The 20,535-nt window shown below is 32.9% G+C and overlaps 1 protein-coding gene across 5 annotated transcripts; it reads left to right on the forward strand.

The window, feature by feature from the left end:
- The first annotated feature begins 358 nt into the window (after positions 1-358).
- Positions 359-20,458, forward strand: LOC115445130 (protein tramtrack, alpha isoform). 5 transcript variants are annotated; one of them, XM_030171245.2, is made up of 5 exons: positions 1,365-1,540; positions 3,832-4,919; positions 16,392-16,826; positions 17,510-17,758; positions 18,165-20,458. In XM_030171245.2, the coding sequence occupies exons 2-5, from the start codon at positions 4,058-4,060 to the stop codon at positions 18,326-18,328; spliced, it is 1,710 nt and encodes a 569-aa protein (XP_030027105.2). In that variant the 5' UTR covers positions 1,365-1,540; positions 3,832-4,057; the 3' UTR covers positions 18,329-20,458. The 5 variants fall into 5 exon arrangements, with proteins under 5 accessions (XP_030027102.1, XP_030027105.2, XP_030027101.1 ...); XM_030171242.2 differs by lacking the exons at positions 1,365-1,540; positions 16,392-16,826; positions 17,510-17,758; positions 18,165-20,458 and adding exons at positions 359-809; positions 5,735-11,498; XM_030171241.2 differs by lacking the exons at positions 16,392-16,826; positions 17,510-17,758; positions 18,165-20,458 and adding an exon at positions 5,735-11,498 and having other exon boundaries at positions 1,369-1,629.
- The last annotated feature ends 77 nt before the right edge of the window (positions 20,459-20,535 follow it).

Here is a 20,535-nt window from a genome sequence, read left to right on the forward strand (position 1 = left end):
ATGACCCTGATATTCGGAGAGGGAATGTTGATAACGAAGCCCGTTTTGGTTGTGCGCCTACTCATACCTATAATTTTTTTTTGTTTCGTCATGAGCAAATATACCTATACATAAAGGTATTTTTGTAGTGATAAATATATCGCTTGAACGAATAAAGTTTAGGAATGGGGAGGATTTTTTTTTTAAGTCGCCCTTGTAAATGAGTGCACTGTTGGTGTTGCATCCAGGACGTCATTTCTGTGGTCATGTTTTCCACGATTCACTTTTGAAACTTTCTAACCCTATGTTGGAGTGTGGCGGCAGGGAGGGGCGCGCGCGGGTGCCAGAGAGAGGGTACCGACCTCATTGCCCATTGCCACTCCTCCCGCCGAGGCGGCAGGCCATTTTTATTAAAAATACTTCCGAGTAACGCGCGCGGATTTTTTGTTCATATCCTGATTTTTTTTACGTCACGTCCGTGCATCGTTTTATTTTATAACAGTGGAGAAATAACACATGAATATATTTATAATTTATCCTGACCCGTTTGGACTTTTGGAAAAAAATATTGTGTTTGTTGATGTGAATTTTTAAAACTTAGAAGAAATACAAGTGCGCCCCGCGATCTATTTTCCGAGCGGACTCGGGTGGATTCGTTGCGAAAAGTGGCGGCGCTCGGCCATCATCGGCGGCGGTCGCCGCGCAGAGGGCGTCCATCCAACCCCGCCCGCGCGGGACAGAGACGGCGAACACTGCTGACATGGCGACAACACCAATGGATTGATGTTTTTCACGTGGAAAACTCATCCCTTCAATATATTCATGTACAGGTAGGTCAATAATAATGATATAAGGAGTAAAAATTAAATTGATTGAAATTAGTCGCGAATGGCAAGCCTCTTGCCTTTATTTTGGAATGAGTAAGAGAATTTTGCTATATAAAATCAGGATATTAAATAAGACCCTTACATGAAATATTGAAAATGTATCCAATATGATCAATCCATTCACCTAATATTAATTTAGGGTAGAATGATAAAATCAGTAAATTTTCAATAGAATAAACGATGAAAGTGTTCCGAAGGCATGGATGGTAATATGAGTTATTTAATTCTAATGACGTTTTTGCATTCAATAATCACGCTCGTCCTGTTGCATCGACCTCGCCCCTATTCCATTTGAATAAGTATAATTGATAACCGGTGAACTTGCATAGCTGTATGAGCCAGTGATAGATAGCAGTAGTTATAAATAAATCATAGAAGCGGGGGGATGGTGTTCCCTGTAACGGGGCGAATCAATATATTAAAATAAATCAATATTTAGCGTGCACCCTGCGCTGAATATATCCGCTGCCGCCATTTCGATGATGACGGCGTATTTTTTGTGAGAGATATTCGAGTCGCGGAGCGAGTCGGTGTTCGCCGCGCGGGGTTGCGGGCTGCGGCCGTCAGTCGTCGGGTGAGCGGGGTGCGACGTAAACGCGGACTCGGACTATGGCGGAAGGGCTGATCCTCATTCCCATAAAAGGGTCGAGTTGATCGTGGTGCAGATACGTGTGGTACGTTCCCTTATGTTTGTGCAGTGATATAATTGTTCCCAAACGATGCTTATCGCGACGTATCGGTTGAATTAATGTGGATATCGGAGGTAATAATGCCATTGTGATGACGTAATGTAACGCGCGCTCGACTGGGTGCGTAGTAATAATTCGAGCGCCCGTTTATACCGCGATAACGTTTGTGGTCAGCACTCGGCACCTGTGGATGTGGACCGAATGTTCGTGTTATAGCTTTACACCACGATGGGAAGATTCCAATTAGACTCCGATTGGAATTCACACAGTGGTTATGATTTGTTGTCACGTTATATTTTTTTTATTGTGAATCGGAAATTAAAGTACTATTTTAAATTGCTATGCTAAATGTCCGCGTTGTATGGTTGTTTTGACTGTACACATAGCTATAGGTAGATGAGTATTTTTCTGCAGTGCGCTCGCCGATGCACGGACTCCCTCCCGCCGCTAGGCTAGTGAGGCGCCCTCGATTTTTTTAACCTTGGTTAAATTAGCTATTCGATTCATTCACAAATCATTTGCCACTATTCAAATTTGGCCTCGAAATAATACTTTATAATGTTTTTAAATACTTATATTTAAGTTTAATGCCTGAATGCATTTGTGCCTAGTTGTATTTTTTTTTGTTGAGGTGTAGTCTATAAGATTTATATCCAGTAGGAAACAAAAACTATTCAACTAGTACGTCATTGTTTATTTTAGATTGTTTAGAATACTTCTAATTATACAAAAAATGCAGAACCCATAAGAAAAACGGATATTTCGTATGCTTAAAGACGGTGTTCTTATAATAATATAGATCTATACCAAATTAAAATTTTACAATACATGTATTAATCATATAAAAATTACAAACACCCAGTTTTATAGGTACGGAATATACCTACACTAAAGTATTGTTGTGAATTATAATAATCTAGGTACCTATTAAGATTTGCAACACATAAGTAATAGGTAGGTGTCGTGAGTGATATGAAGTTTTTATTTCATAATGCTATAGACGCTGCCGCCTCGCCCACGTTTTTTTGCTTGGCAGATATAACCTAAGAGTACTAAATACAAAGCAAGAATAGATAGATAGGTAGGCATTATTATTTGTTATCCACAGAGCCATCCTAAAGAGTTTCGCTGGTACGGCATAAAAATAAATTAAAGCTTTGCCTCTTAAACAGGTGTAAGGGTTTTTAAAAAATATTATTACAAAGTATTTTATGAACAACGTAAAATATAAATATCTATCGACATATTTAAGTAAAAAACTTAAAACAAGCACTATAACCTAAACATAATAAAATTTTAATTGATATTCCTAGTTAGAACTACTCAAATCTACCACAGAATGAATTGAATGATTTGTAGGTAAACTGTAGATGTACCGATATTATATTATGTGTATAAGGGATATTGGTATACCTACTTAGTTATTTATATTAATTCTTCAAACAAATATTTTAGGCGTCTCATACGAAAAGTATTTCCGTACCTATTTAATAAATAGAATAAGGACCTATATTTCACAAGTATGCGAATGTTTATTGTGTCCAAAACAGAATACAATACCGACGAGGGCGTGAGGATACCATTTAGAACGCCCATCGAAAGAAAACATTAATATCTTAATTGTTCACGGTTATTGGTATAAACAATGACATCAACTTCATTTCCCCGATATTGTAAAGCGGTAGATGTTTTACCTTCTCCAATCTGATAAGTACTGAGTACGTATCGCGTGAATCCCACAGAGGATAATAGCGTGACAAGCACAAACCAATGTCGTGCAGTTGCTGTAATCACTTATACCGCCTAATTATTTCTGATCAACACGATAGCAGAGAAATCAAGACTATCCTCAACTTTCTGTTTTACTTTTAAATTGCACCATTTACATATTTGGAGCTTTACATGTAACTATCGAACCTTTTTTTATGAACAAACGACGTCAATCGCTTAAATAGTCTCTACGAATACTGCAATACCTGTATCTTTTTTAGGCATAGTTGTATGCAGAACTATACTAATCATTCGTTATTAACCGGAATCAAAAATTATAGAATAGTACACATGGTACTAGTTTAGTCTTGGCTGACGTAGAGACAAGGTTTTTTACCTATAGTGCGTGTAAAGAAAACTATTGTATCCTTATGTCAACTAACTGATCGATATCGGACTACCGCATTTGCCTTTTGCTACAACTCGGTCCAATGAACGAGGTGCTATTTTACATTACTGTGTACATTACGGGCGAGGTGTAATAACACGTGTGTTATCTGTTCCAGGTCCCCCTGCGCCCGGCACACAAACTGCACTTAACACTATGAAACACACAAATTGAAAATGACTTTTAAAAAGTAAACATTATCTATTGTTGACGTTTTGTTGTATTGTTCATGGAACAAGAGAGAGATACTTATGTATACATCATTGAATAGTTGTTGGTTTAGTAGATTTTAAGCCCCGACTGGCAAACTCGTATCTTCCAAAGAGGAATAAACGAAAACGAAAATGGCTACGCAAAGATTTTGCTTGCGGTGGAACAACCACCAGTCGAATATGCTGTCAGTATTCGACCAGCTGCTGCACGCAGAGACGTTCACAGACGTGACCCTGGCCGTGGACGGTCAGCTTCTTAAAGCACACAAGATGGTCCTGTCGGCTTGCAGCCCTTATTTCCAAGCTTTGTTTGTCAATCACCAGGAGAAACATCCTATTGTTATATTGAAAGATGTGCCCTATTCTGATATGAAAAGTTTATTAGACTTTATGTACAGGGGGGAAGTGAGCGTTGACCAAGAGCGATTGACCGCTTTTCTAAAAGTGGCCGAGAGTTTAAGAATAAAAGGCCTTACCGAGGTTAACGAGGAGAAATGTGATATACCGGCTCTAACCAATTCGTTAATTCAACAGCAACAAACGAATGCGTCCGGTCATACTCCTCCGCCACAGCTTCACAGAATACATCCGTACATGCATCAGAAGCGGCCGGCGTCTGGCATACCCAGCGGAGGGGCGCCTCCTAATTTATTAATGCCTTTATTGGGCAACGCTCTAATGCAACCTAAAAGGAAACGAGGTCGGCCTAGGAAACTCAGTGGAAGTTCTAGTGATGCACTGAATACAGCGGCAAGTCCGCCGGGTGAATTTGTACCCGAGTCTGCGTCTCACGCGCCCAACAACAGACCTGGCGACCAATTGATCAGAGGTTCCCCGGAAATGTTGGAAGTGAAAATGTCTATGGATGGATTCAATGCTGAAGACGGCGGAACGTCTGGTGGCGAGGAAACAGGGGAAGCTTTGCTGATCGACGAGGGTGACGACGCGCAGTCCACCGAAGCTAATATGGGCGGCAAGGACTCCGAGTCAGCAGGTATGTCTCTTTCATATTTACGATAGATCCGATTTGTTATTTATCATCATTCATGTATGTACCGAAAGAAGAATGTTCATGTGTGCATATTACTTTTAGATATATTTAGATAGAAACAAAGAAATCTAGTGTAATTAAAATAACAATATCGCGGTATCGAATAAACGAAAACAAAAATGGTGTACTTGCTTACCTTTTGTAAATATCTACCTTAATCTTCCTTTCCGGTTATCTAACATTGTTACAACAGTAAAATAAAAAATAATAAGGGAAAAGCTAATGGGATATAAGCTTTGACGTTAGGAAATATAAGTGAAACAAAGTGAAGTGTATTTACGAAATCCACCATATATTATATTTAAAATTTATTCAAAAGGGGTAAGTGAATATATATGAAATTATTTTGACGTTTACGAGTAACAGACGCTTATTTCTTCTGTAAAACGACAATTTTAACTATTGCTTGCTTTTCTGCTTTTGGGGAGAGCTATTAGAGGAATGGCCAGGGGCAAATCCGGTGTGGTTCATGGTTTGAATAATTATTTCTATCTATTTAACTTCTTTTAATCAAAACAATTAGTCACAATTGAGAAAAGGGAAAACAAACAAGGCTTATTCCCAATAGCTTTCCTTCGTAATAAGCAATTGGAAATATTCTAGTCAACGCGAATTATTGTGAAAACTTGTAACGCAAACTGAATACATATACTAAAATATTTCCAATCATATTAAATTACGTTTAGTTTTTTTTATTAGTACATCAGTTGATGATCGCCTGTTTTTTCACATTTAGAGCTGGAATTATAACATTTCAGATCCCGATAAAGCGCCGAAAGAGGAAATACAACAAAATTATCCAACAAACGGACCCGTACTATCTATTGAAAATGGATCCATAAAACAGGAACCCGCTGCCGAAACTAACGATGGCTATAACGAACCCATAGAATACAAATACAACCCAGATAAAAACCGCGAAAACTCCAACTCACAAGATGGTCCTATTAAGGATGCAGACGAGAAAGCCCGACTAGGTCGTAACTTAAAACCAAAGAATAGTAAAAAACTAATACCCCAAATGTCTAAAATTAGAGCTCGAAACTTATTCAGTCATCTTTCGGGTCTATCAAACCTGAATCCCGCATTAAACACTTTTGACAAATTCCCACCAGAGACTGTCCTGATGCCTGCTCTTGCCACTCAGCTCTTTGCTGCAGAATTAGAACAGAATAACCTCAATATACCTAATAGTGATATGTCTGACCTGTCGCAAACTAATTGGGAACATCGCATCTTTCCCTCGCCAATAAGGAAAAGTAATATGGGAAGCGTAGGAAACTACCATGAAGAAACCAACGAATCTGTAAGGGACTATTGTATCAAGGAAGGCGAAAATGTGTTTAGGTGTAAAATATGCGCAAGGGTTTACACGCACATCAGCAATTTCTGCCGGCACTACGTCACTTCCCACAAGAAAGACGTGAAGGTGTTCCCATGCCCTATTTGTTTTAAGGAGTTCACCCGAAAAGATAATATGATTGCACATTTAAAGATCATACACAAAAATCAACCCAATTCGAACGAGCAGATGGCAAAGCAGGAGTCTTAATGATTAAAATAATAGTCATACTCAATAATAAATATTGAAGTAATAAGATCTGATTAGCAAGCATAGTATTTATTAATTCTATGCGTTATTTTACTTACAATTCGAATTCTACATAGCAAATAATCGTAGACAGCGATTGAATAAGCATCGTGCTCTATTTCGTGAACGTTTCAATAAGTTTGTTATATTACGACGAAAGTTGTTTGTTGTTAATATTTATCTACTTATTTATTTTTATGTTGTTCCATTTTTTTCTCAGAGTGCTGACTTCAAAGAGATTTATAAAATTGCTATGATTTACTTGTTATTTTGCACTTACTTGTTACTTAATTTTATTACTTACAAAATTTTCAGGGTACAAAGTAACTACTCATGGTGATCGTATATTCAAATGTAGTATATTTGATTACTGTACGTGTGCTGAATATAACATGCAATTCTCATTGAACTGAATTAGTTAGATTAAGTTAATAGTTACGTTTACGAGTATAACACATTGATGGCATGATCTCTGCGTACGATTCAGTCGCAGTGCTGTCTTCTTGAGGTTCATTAATGCTGAACAAAGAGTTTTCTCCTAAAAGGCTGCTCTTTAAGAAGACTACATGAAATGCCGTCGTGTTACTTGTAGTGGTCAATATGCATTTTCATTTTACTTGCCTTATTAGTGATGTTAGTTTTAAATTACGATTTGACTTCTTCGAAGTAAAACTCAAACAGGCTATGATTTTATTTTGTAGATTTTGTTAAGATTAATTTAAAATAGTTTATCAATGTTGAAATGTTTGGTTGTAAATGTTATGCTATTCAAACGCGTATTTAAATTACACACACGTTGTAATAGATGGAGCAATCTAATATAGACTAGCTTTTAAACTTTTTAGAGTCAATCGGGATCATGTAGCATAGGCGTTGTTGATAAACATATTATGTACACTCAGTTCCTGAACAGCCAAGCGGAGCCCCAAAATATCTATGGTTAGTTAGACACATTCATTTTAAATAATATTAATATCATTTGCCGTCATTATATAAAATTATATCTCTTTCTTTACTAGTACATTACATAAATGTATAAATGTATTTTGTCCAAGACAATATAAAAATGTGTATATTTGAAATAGTTCATACAAAAGAGATTATAATACTACTGCGTTTATCTAGATCTCTGTATGTTTTAGATGATAAAATTCAAGTACTTCCGCGTTGAATTCCAAAACTACATCCTTGACTTGTAGTACTATAATCGCTTTTAAAACAACATTTATCCCTCGATCTTCATATTACTAGAAATGAAACTTACTTAAAGTAAAATATACAATGTTTATATGTATTTGAAGTGAGACAACACGGCGTTGTTGTTAAAGTGATCTTAGCAAGGTGCTTTGAATGATAAATATCTGGAATCATGAGATGATTTGTAAATTATATTTTAGTAGGAATGGAAATGCCTTAAAATATGTAACATAAGAAATGGTACTTATAAATTATTTAGTTAAATTTAGAGGCAAATGTAGTCTTCCATAACGATAGCAAACACCGTTCGGTTCTAATATAAAATATATATTTGACGTGAATGTAAACGGCGAGATATGAGTTCGATGATGTACTTGTTCTTCAATAGATACTCGTTACGTTACGTATCCTACAAGTAAATTTTTCCAATGTAATAAACGTAGGTCCAGGGAACGCTTGCCTATTAGTGTGCCTTTACTTGTATATGAATAAGTTAAATATTTATTGACTACTAGACGACTAAGAAATTTCAAAGAATATTGTGTATTATTTATTTTCATTATTCAAAGTTTACAATATCTACTTTAAGAAGCTTCCTTAGGAGTATAGAGACCTTTTAGGCCCATGTAGTTAAATACGATGATTGTAAATTTATATTTAAGAATATCATCTCATGTTTCCCATTTTGTTTGGAAATTGGGACAACTCGCGGACGTTGTGTTAACGTTGTGACGTGAAATCTTTCGAGGCGATTTAGTCTTGATAATCAATATTAAGACTGTTCAAATTCATGAAAAACGAATTTATTGTACCTACCTTCTTTCATAAACTTTATATGAAATTTACCTTGGACATTGATAGGTACTTAAACGGAAGAAATTTATACTTAAATAAGGTGAGGCTATTATTATTTCAAAATTACTTAAATTATGATAGTCAATTTAGCCAGTGCCTAAGCTTATCCCGTTCTACATTTGTTTCTACTTAATTATCTCCATTGTTCTATATACTTTATAATATATATTTACATATAAATATATATCACAAATGTAATAATATAAATTCGTAACAATTATAATCAATAATAGAGGACGTTATTTTTATGTTATGGAGTTATATTTATATTTATCATCTCAATAAGATATTATTTATTAATGTTATATCATTAATTGGTGCTAAATTATACTTAAGAGAATGTCACATGTGATGCGACATAAAATGGATTGTCCCCACAATATACAAGATTTGTATATTGTTTGTTGATATTGTTGTTTTAAAGTCCTTTTTGTAAATAGCCAACCTTGTTTGTGGTTCACCCAGAAAGAAACTTCTGTTTCAATAAATCTATAACACTGGAGGCGTTCGATCGTATAATACATATTGTTTGTTTTTAATCTCGAAGATTTTTCACATACATAAAGCAATATATACATATTATTATATTATAACATATTCTAAATGGATACTAGTTATATTTTATTCATATTACAGTTTACGGAATTCAAATTTTATCTAGCTCATAGTTTCAAGTTTCCTTTACAAATAAATAAAATAGAAAATAAAATAGTAAAACACATATTTTTTTGCATAAAAGAAATATAACGTATTGAACACAAAAAAAGTAATTATAATTAAAATAGTATCTTCATGTACGGCGACGTTTGCCCATAAACGTAGATTTTTTTCTCGGATTATGTTAAAAAAATATGATATAAAGATTTAATGTATTTACAAACGAATGCAGCTAACACAATTGTGAAAATATGTAATTAATTATATCTGCGGCTCTAGAAGCTACTTTAGGCGAAATTCTCAAAATAAAATATATAATACGACACTATACATTCACCTAAAGTATTTTTAGACCAGCAGTTCTTGTAGACGTTGTCATTCACAAACACAATAATTACGCATTCTTACGTGGTACAATTCAATTTCTCACAGGAATAAAATAGAACTTAGCCAAATATTAAGCAGATTCTTATTTTTTTGTTATTTGCACATAGACAATTTAGCAAATGCAAAGAGAGTAATATTTAGAAGAATTTAGAATTGAAAGTTACACAAAAATAGAATTATTTGTTAATGAATGAAATACAATTGTATACAATAAGGTGTTAATTACTATTTTTAGAAACTTTAATGAAAAATAATAAAAGTTACATCAAAAATACTATATATTTTCAATCGATGTTATACTTGTTCTGTTTCCTATTTGTTATTTTTTGTACCCCGTTTTATTTATGTTATGTTGAAAATTTTCTATTTTGTATTTATTCGTGATCTTTCTTGTCTGTTAATTTCTGTATAATGTAGTACTTATTGTTAGTGGTAATTATTGTAATATAGTGTCGATTCGGGATGCAATTTGAACATTTGTCGAATCTGAATGTGAAATGAATGTCTTGTCATTCGTTTGAATTTTGTAAAAAAACAATTGTGGTGATAGGATCTTCTGACCTTATATGAGTGATAGAGATCCATCACTAGTGATTATTGTAGCAACGATGAACACTAACGATTTCAACAATGTTTCATCTTACTTTATAGTAGCAAAGTAACAACACGGGTTATTAGTAAAGAATAGATTAAAGGTTAAGTTATTTATGATTAATATAGACATAAAATAGTGTTGTTAACAATGGAGTGAATTTTCTGAATAGTAGAAATATTTATTAGTCACGGAGAGAGGACTGATCCAGGTATGTTATCCCATGATACTACTCTCGTGTCTCGTAGATGGTGTGGTTAGAGCTAGATTACGTTTAAATGCTTTCTATGTTGCTCAAATTGACGCTCTGAAATGACTAAATAGTATTGTTGGTCCAGTACAAATTGTTGCTTTCGTATAATATTTTATTTTCATCCATAAATAGATTTTTAATCGATTTATACCTATGTTAAACGATGAGGCTAATCACTTGTTCCTTTTTTTAATGAAACACAAGACCTTTCGGCTTGTTTTATTTTGTGTCTGTGTGTTAATTTATGGCAGCAATTTTTTTTTATCGAAATCATAATTCATGCAATATACATACAATTTGTTTTAAATATTATTTTTCAACTATAAACCCACCTTATGTGATCTTAAGCGCTAAGTTTAACTGAAGTGTTATTTTTATATTTACGTACCTACTACTGAACTTGCCGAAACAGTTCCAAATACAAACACTTGAGTCCTATTATATCATAGTGAAATCTATTCTTTTTTTGTTATTATTTTTTAATTTATTATTAATTTATAAATTAATGGTTAGTTTAAACTAGATTAAGCAGTTTGAATTTGATACAAATTACTGTGGTTTTATTACATTCAAAACACAACCTACGAGTAGTGTTATTTGTTTCAGAATTTTCTCTGCTAAAATAAAATATTTATAGGACTGATGATAATTTTTTTGTTTAATATATATTTATAGAACGTATGTTCCAAATTGATATTATTTCTTTTTTTCTAGTTTTTAATTGTTTTATTTTGTAGGCCCTATTGCATGGACGAGTCCTTCGAATTCCTAAAATAATAAATATGAACTCAAAATATTATATTCTTAATTGAATGGTGCTCGTGCAATATATGCCCTAGTTCATTTTATTGAATTATAATGAAATAGCTGTTTACTTAATCAATCGAATATTCGTCCGTGGAGTAGTCCGTCATTCGTGGTTTTCATTTTTAATCATGGTGTAATAAATTTCGTCATTAAATTTGAACAAATAAAGGTTAATATATTTTCTTTGCTTGTTTTTATTTTTTCACCTTAGTTTTTTTTATAGTAGTATCACATTTAGAGGTAAGCTTAAAATGTTGAGTTAAAGCCAATGCTTGTATTCACTTAGTTATAAAATAGTTTTTCTGACGATGCCCTGATCTTTTTACGATAATTATTAAATGATGTAAATTCGTATATCCATGAACTTATACGCTTATTTTAGATTGCGGCATTGTCAGTATTTCAAACATCATTTATAAAGCAGTTTCATATAAATGGATTATAAATATATGTTTAATGTGCACTAATTCGATTCTATTATTCCATAAATCAACCAATGCACGTCCCAAACCATAACTGTGCTTCAAATAACAATTTAGCGGATAACAATAAAGAAACAAATTATTATTATTGCAGGACGCGGGACACCCGATTCAGAAAATAAAGATACCAAATACGCACTGTCGCCTTCTCACGATGGTCTAGGGAAAATACGTATAAACCCCGCGACACAAGCGTCCACGTCGAACGAATACCAGAATGATTCAATAAACAACAACACATTATCGGGAGGTAACCAGATGCAGAGGCCGTCAGTCAGGAGGCGAGTGAGACGGAGAGCCAACTCGGCCTCCAATGACCCTGCAGAGCAACTCACCGAGATGTCTGTTAGAGGACTGAATCTATTTAGATACGCCTCGGTTAACGAGGGCGTATACCAATGCACCGAGTGTGCTAAGGAAAACATACAGAAAACATTCAAAAATAAGTATTCATTCCAAAGGCATGCCTTCCTGTACCACGAAGGTCAACAAAGGAAAGTGTTCCCCTGTCCTGTCTGCTGCAAAGAATTCTCCAGGCCGGACAAAATGAAGAATCACATGAAAACCACGCACGACTGTTACGTGCCTAAGGATTGCGTGTACGCACCGAATACGTTTTTTATGATTCCAGGAATGGAAGGCCAGCTTCCACCGGGAATCAAACTGGAGGCGATGGGCTCAGGATCTCCTCACGGGTCCACGCCCACGCACTCCTCGCCTGACCCCGCACAAGTTTGAGTAACTGTTACTAAAATTGGCTCTTGATTGTTAATTCCACTTTTATATATAGGAAACTGTCGTTAAGCGCAATTTAAGTGCCTTTACTGGCTAATGTTAACGTTTTTTCATACTTACATTTAGATTTTATATGGGATGCAATTATGCAAGTATTGTTCTATTTTTGGAGATAAAATTTTCATGGACGTTTTTATGTTCTACGTATTGTGAATATTTCCAATGATACTGTTATGCATTTAATTTCGAACGTTCGTTACATAGATAACGCTCATTACATTATTAACACGTTAAAAATTATGGTTGTGCAAATATTAGACAATAATAATATACACTATAATAGATGAGGCCAGTTGCTGCGTTTTAAATTAAACTTTTATACTGAATTAGCGTTAGCGGGTGCTGCAAAAGTCTGAAATGTGCCTTCCAGTTAACGATTTCTTATAGATTTTTCTAAAAGTACCCATACTTATTGTAGTTTTTCGATGCATCGCATGACACCGACCAAAGACTGTATTTCCAATAAATAATGTCATTACCGTAGCATATCGGATACGATTCGAAACTATGCCGGCACCAGTCGCCACTGCAAGCTCGCGAACCGCGGACACGACCGCGGCCCGTTTGTTACACAAGCAATATCATATTATAATATTATATCATTATTATTGGTAGGAGAATACATTTTTACTAGATCACGTCTAAGTATGTTGAAATGTAAATGTTATATTTCTATCCTTATTAAAGACTTTTAAGTAGTTTAATGAATAATTATATGATTATTAGTGAGCCTACTGTTACGTACGATATGTACCTTTTTGAATCTTTATTAGCCAAGAGGAATATAGTTCGAACATTATAGATATGTTTACATATAATTTAATAGTGCCATAGCACAAATTAATATTTTTTTTTTTTGTAAAATGTATAATTCTGATGTCTTCAAAATATCTTTTCGATTTTAGAGTAATATTTAGTTGATAAAAAGACGTTCTGGTAAATAAGGCTAGAACGGAAAACAAAATCGGCAGTTCTTCCATTGATAAGGGAAATAATATTTTGTTGTAATGTTATTATAACTGTGTGTTGTTGTGTTGTGAAGTTGTCATTGAGGTTGATGGAATGTAGAGACGGCCTATGGCAATGGCTGTCTCACACAACACCGCAACAACTACTTTAAGTTCACGTTCAGGATTGTTACTAATGTCCATTTTATTAATAAGTTCTTGTTTGGGAAGAGTATAATATAAGAGCAATTTATATAAGAAGATTAAAAACTAAAATATAGTATAGTTTTACATTTATATCTACTTAAAAGATTATTGGATTTTTAAATTGCGTTTTTGTATTTTTAAATTTAACGCACAACTTCGAGATAGTTTATGTTAAGTTTACGTAAGATTTTGTTAGGTTACGTTCTTGTATATAATCATACGATGTATTACTTCACTTAGTATAATAGTCGCCAACAAGGTATTAACAATTGCAGTGTGATTTTTAATTAAGTATATACGTCAGCGCCAGTCAATCGCACAAACATTCTCGGTAACGACAAGTTAAGTAGGTGTATTAAAATTAAACCCATAGATTATTTTTCCCTTTTATCTATATTTTTATTCTATCCATCTTTTGGACGTCCGTTTTACATACTGTTTATTTTTCAAGTATATCAAACGGTGATTTATTTCTTTTTTTAATATTTTTTTGTAGTATTTTATTTTGTGATATTAGTGCTAACTAAGTTGGCGGTCATGTTCATTGTTGAGTTATTATAATTCTTACTTTTCTTTTCTATACACGTGCTGCAAGGCAGCGTAAAATATATGAGACCTTTGAAAATATTATAGAACTTTTACGCATAGGTATTACGGATACATAGAACTCAATTTGTAAAACTTTGGCGATATATTATTCTTGTTTTTACGTCTAACAAATAAGTGTTTGTTTAATATTATAATGCATAGATGAGTTGTCCGTAAGGCTGTAAAATAAATAAAATTCCATATATTTTTCCACATTGAAACGTAAAATTAAATAACGGCATTGAAATTTGACTCTGCGCTGCAGTAAAATTTTCTATTAATTACAAAAAGTATTCAATATTTTATAAAGTTTATGTTTCGTTCCAAGTGCAATCTTTTTATGCAAGTTCTGTTTTCATATTCTATTAATATCAATATTTAATTGCTCTATAGCGGAGTATTTTACTTTTTCCATTTTTCTATTCTTCAATAATATCTTTAAAACAATCCTTTTTATTAACCTTTAGACTGTAGTCATAAGGTTAACTCCATAAATAAATAAATATTATTTCTATGTATGGCCAATAGCTATATTATAAAGTTCTTAACCCAACCATTTTGTAATAAGAGAATATATAATTATAGAAGTTTTTATTGCACGACTAATATAACTTTTCTTTATTTGTATTATACCGGCCATACTAATTTGTTTATACTGATGACTACACTTGAAATATTAGCGTTTCGTTAGACATTCAATAGTCTATATTCTATAAAATCGGTTTTTAAAACGAATACCCCGATAGAGGTAATAATGTTTAATATATAGGGATCGGATTGTATACAAATATTTCAGATTTATTTTCTTTTATAGGTAGGTACTTAGAAATTGAAAGAAATGTATAACTCTTCTTATAAATTCATCTTCATAATATATTAATAGGAGGCCAAATATATTATTCAATTAAAATTAGTTAATATGTTTATAATTTGCGGTAATTACATCGGCAATGAGTAACATAAAAAAAGTTGTTTCCAGGTTTGAACTCTACCAAATTCAAATAATAAATGAAAGTTGTTTATGTTTGAAAACCAATTTTTTGTGTTTATACTGTTTTAACTAATTTTCAGTGTATAGTCGTGTCATAATAAATGTAGGTGTGTTAATCACAATAAAACTTACTAAAAAAATATTTTTAAATCACAATGCCACTTAAATGTGAAATATCGATGCGTTTTATTCTTGGATAAAAAATGGCCAGTTATATAATTTGTTAAAAAAAACTTGTGTGCAATCAGATCCCTGACAATAAATATTATAATAGAATATATCGTTGCAAACATCAAAGCTTTAACAATAAATTGATGGAACGATACAAAAGTTTATTTTTATTGTAATAAAGATTATAATAGTTGTATTTTAACGGATGAATCTTACCAACATAAAATAATTATTGTGAAAATATGTACACTAAAAATAAAATAGAAGAATTATTCCGGACTTTATATATACCAACAACCCAATCAAAAAACAAATCGTGACCCTGAGCACTTTCTGTCCATACCCTAATAAATCTACATTTATTCTATTCTACTATTTTTTTTGCCAAAGGACGACAAAGTGACTTCACCCCACCTGATTTTCAGTAAAGGGAAGACCAAAGAAAATGTTGCTCTGCAAAATATAAAAACATCCCCAGATGGTCGGCACAGTTATGCCGGCTTGCCCAATTGCCAAATGCCATCATTTTCACATAGCCGCACTTTGCCTAGTGACAAAAAATATGCCATTGTATGTTGTCCAATAACATGCGGTGCGTACTATAATGGTTGCCAGAATTACACTAACCTGCGTTTTTATCTAATATTGTGGGTTTTACGGGCGTAGGATATCATGAGCGTGACTCTCTTGATGTAAGCATCAAGAGACTCACTCCTCATTTGCCAACTTATGCATAAAAAAATTACGTTTATTTTTATTTTTAGAAAATGAGTTCTTGTGATTTGAAAATTAGTAATAAGGAATGTAAGGTAGGTAATCATGAACAGAAGTTCACGAGAGTAATTTACAAATACAATAAATTCAACTAATTTTACCATAACTTTTGATCTTACAGATTACCCTTATGCGTTTGAAGAATTTGGAGATAACAATATGCCTATAATAACTCTTGAAGTGCTATCAAGCCCTACAGCCATTGACGATCCGACGATATACAACACTGATTCACACCATAGAGACGCAGCTTGCAAAGACACAACGGGGGTTCATTTTATAATGGATAAGTCTTTAGATGAGGTCAGACCTAACATAGAAATCACTGAGAATAAAATTCAGAGCATAATAACAGAAATACCGAAAGCCAGGAGTGATCTGCTGGAGTATATGTTGAGGAATGATGGCAGCGTTGTGTGCAAACTCTGTGGCGAAATATTGCAGAGTCGCACGCATTGGTACAGGCATAAATATAAACAGCATGTGATACAGCCAATGAATCCTGCGCCTTTATTTCAGTGCGAACAATGTCTTGTATATTTTAAGAGCAGAAAAGGTATGTTTATATTCTTATTATATGCCTAATTCATTATACCTTCGAGATATGAATGTAGAGTCATACAAAATATCAATTTTGTGAGGATTTTTGGTTCTAATTATTGAATTCTGATATTGACTATTGTTTGTCATGCCTCCAATTGACCCTCAAAAGGTTGCAAATAAAAGTACAAAAATGGTTAATTCTTAAGTCTATTTTCATCACCAAAGCTAGGTACATAAATACAATCACTTAATATTATATGAATGAAGTATCTACGGGTCTGTTAAGTGGGTTTACGTGGCGCGCGACGGGGAACGTCTGACGAATCCGCACCTATAAGACGTAAATTCACCAAATATAAAAAATATGAAATACATTGTGACCTTAAATTTTTTTTTGCGCGGAAAACTATAGGCAATTAACATATACTTATCTATTAGGTTCCTAAAGTAATAATTGTATACTAAATTTTTATCGAACCATAGCCAAATACAATTTATAATATGTTTTATCTTAGTACCGAAATATCAGTTAGAGGATTTCTAGATAACGGCGATACTGCTTTATTACATTCACTTGTCGAATTCATCTAATTGGTAGTGTGAAGGGTCAATTATTCAATACCACATGTATTGAATAAATAGGTAGTTTATTTGTTCAATGTAATCTTTGATGTTAATACAAAAAATACTTTCCAGGGTATATAGGCCACATAGCTAGCAGACATAGTGAAATTTTAGCAGACGCGAGTCCTGTGCTTACCAACAACCAAATAGAAACAGCGTCTAAAGAGAAGCACATAGCGACACAATGCCATCCGGCAATAAAGGAAGAGTTAGATCCAGAGTTGGCTATACCAAAGACAACAGTACCGAACTACCAAACTACCATTGTTAGACAAACTGCCATTAAACCTACTGAAACTAAGAAGAATTTTCGGACTAAAGGTATTCGTTTATTAATTTTTATATTGAGACACTCTACGTCAGAGCAGTCGGCTCTAAAATTATTATTTAGTTTGATTTTGGATATATAAAACCAATGTATTCCTTGATAGTAATACATATAAAAAAAAAGTTGTAGAGCTTAAATATGTATTAATCAATATAAAAAAAATCATAAAATTGTGTCATGAAAAATATATAAAGAAAAACCTTTGGTTATATTGCAACATAAGGTCATCACCGTATTATAAAATGTAGTAATAAAGGAATTCACATAATAACGTACTATAGTTTTTCACCACAACAACAAAATTAAAAAATACCCAAAATCTAGGTCTTTTAGGAACCACGCTTTTTTGGTTACACACCCTTAGATATTAATGTTTAATTAACCAACGCTCATTTTCAGACAACAGTGTAGGGAACAAAGCAGAATGGAATGAAAAGCGTACCCGAGAGGAGAAACTTGTCGCCGATATAATAGATAGAGTGCGAAGGGAGTGTGAGGCGCAAGGTACGTCAGGTCCCGCTCGGAGAGGCTACAGCAGACGAACTACTGTCATGAACACGTAGCCCCGAACTTGTGGCTGTCTCGTTCATAGACATAATATGAAAAAGTAATAATATTATCTCTATGATCTGATATATATATATTACTCAGCCACCGTGTAAACAGTTCCTTGAGGGTAGGACGTATGAAACTTTGAAAGATGACATAATATTACTTAGAGAGACTAAATTTTTTTGAAAAATGTGTTAAATTAGTGTCCTACCTACATTATTATTTAATGTATATCTCAATGAGATACGGCCTAATGGAACGGTCTAGTATAAGTGGTAACTTTGTGCCAACTGTAAATAGTATGTGCCAAGAATGAATGTATTTAAGGTGCCAAAATTTGTCCAAAATTTTACTTACTGTATATAGAACTGATTAATCTATATAGATAAATACCTAAATGTAAGTCCGTGTCTCTTTTAAAATTATGTTTATGCATGATAAAACAATATAAATCTGCTTACGACTTACCATCAGCAAATAATAGACATTTAAAAATATTAGTCAATAGTTAATAACAAATAATATTTGACCATAAATTGCAGATTATTCGAATGTATGTCCCTTCACTCTTGTATAGTGTACGACTTTTTCATAGGATAGGACTTAATGTAAAACGTAACAAATTCTGTCCTCTGAATGTGGTAGGTGTGATAATTGATATAGTTATTAAATATGAGAAGTGAGACTGGGTAAGATTATGTAGCGAAACGAAAGACAGTTTTTGTTAATCTGAGGAAGATAATCGCTTTTCAGGCTAAAAATATTTAATTATGCGGCCAAATAGTTTATTTTTATATGCAGCGAAGCAAAATTATCTTAAGTCGACTCAAACTCGAAGCTGCATAATCACTTCCTCTATGTAAAATATTATCGTCACATCGAGGTAAAAATAGATATAAATAATAAATACTACTTTTATAAAATGATCTTACTTACACTCTTTGCCTTTATTTAAATATCTCAAACGCGAAAAACTTGTGACTTTTATTATAAAAAGTGCGTTATATTTATGTACAGTACAGTACAGTTTAAAATAAATGAATATCATCTATCGTTCTATGTGTTACTAAAGATATCTACACACATATTTGAATGGAGAGATGGCCACAATATGTTGCATGTATTCAAAAAGTCCGCAAAATTATAATATTACTTAGTATTTTTACTTATCAAGATTGTAATATTATGTTTTTTTTTTTTATAATTATTGATTCTGAATTCAACTAGGTAAGTACCTACATAAATACACGATCGCATGTACCATACTTATTTTGTGTGATTACAAATTCTGATGTTATCCATAAATTGTGTTCATAGTTTATTCAATCTAGAAAATATTAAAAGGCTTACAAATATTATCTACCTATTAACATTTCGCAATAAACGATGTTATAGAACGATGAATTGTTGAGTTCCGACCTTTTTAATGTACAATCATATTTTTAGTTAATGTGGTTAAAATGTAATGTTAAGTAAGAGCAAACTACAAATAAAATGCCTGATTAATCTCGAATCTTCCTGATAAGTATCTACTTAATAAGTAAGAATTATCAATACGGGAACACTTTTGTGTAGGCCACAAACCTACTGCACCAAGTTGTAAAAAAGAAAAAAAGTATTGAATCAGAAAAATATCCAGCAATAATAAGAATAATATGGCAAATGGAATTTATTGAAAGGAAAACTTATCTTATTTCAAATACCGACTTAACCGCTTTAAGTGAAAATTTTATTTTCCAAGTGCAGAATATAGGACTGAAGTTAAACATCCATATCAGATAAAATATAATATTCAATCTTTTTGATTGCCTCAAGACATAGCATTTAAATAAGTTCGTTATTTAATACCTTGTAAATTTTTTTTCGGAAGAAGTATAGTTTTTAGAAAGAATTATATTTATTTGTTCTGTCAAATAAAATATTCCAAAACAAACATACTTCCATAAAAATAATTGTGTTTATTAAATCGGGTATACCTACCTACTATAAAATAAATAGATATTACCTCATAATACTTTTATGATTAAATCTTATAACTATCTACCCACTAATTACTATAAAATATGTGCCAATATTGTAAATTGACATAGATACGAGAACTGTGATGAATGTGGCTCAGAATAAACATTTAAGAAACTTAAGGTGTTTTTTTTTGCACACAATACTAAACTCGAATAATCGGTAATGTCTTGAATTCGTTTTGCATATTTGCACATTG

The sequence above is a fragment of the Manduca sexta genome, chromosome 28, assembly GCF_014839805.1.
Source record: "Manduca sexta isolate Smith_Timp_Sample1 chromosome 28, JHU_Msex_v1.0, whole genome shotgun sequence".
Classification (NCBI taxonomy): domain Eukaryota; kingdom Metazoa; phylum Arthropoda; class Insecta; order Lepidoptera; family Sphingidae; genus Manduca; species Manduca sexta.

Coding starts and splice junctions, on each gene's coding strand:
- LOC115445130 (XM_030171245.2), top strand. CDS start 4,058: ATGGCTACGCAAAGATTTTGCTTGCGGTGGAACAACCACCAGTCGAAT. Junction 4,920..16,391: donor CAAGGACTCCGAGTCAGCAG/GTATGTCTCTTT, acceptor TTGATCTTACAG/ATTACCCTTATGCGTTTGAA. Junction 17,759..18,164: donor GAAGAATTTTCGGACTAAAG/GTATTCGTTTAT, acceptor GCTCATTTTCAG/ACAACAGTGTAGGGAACAAA.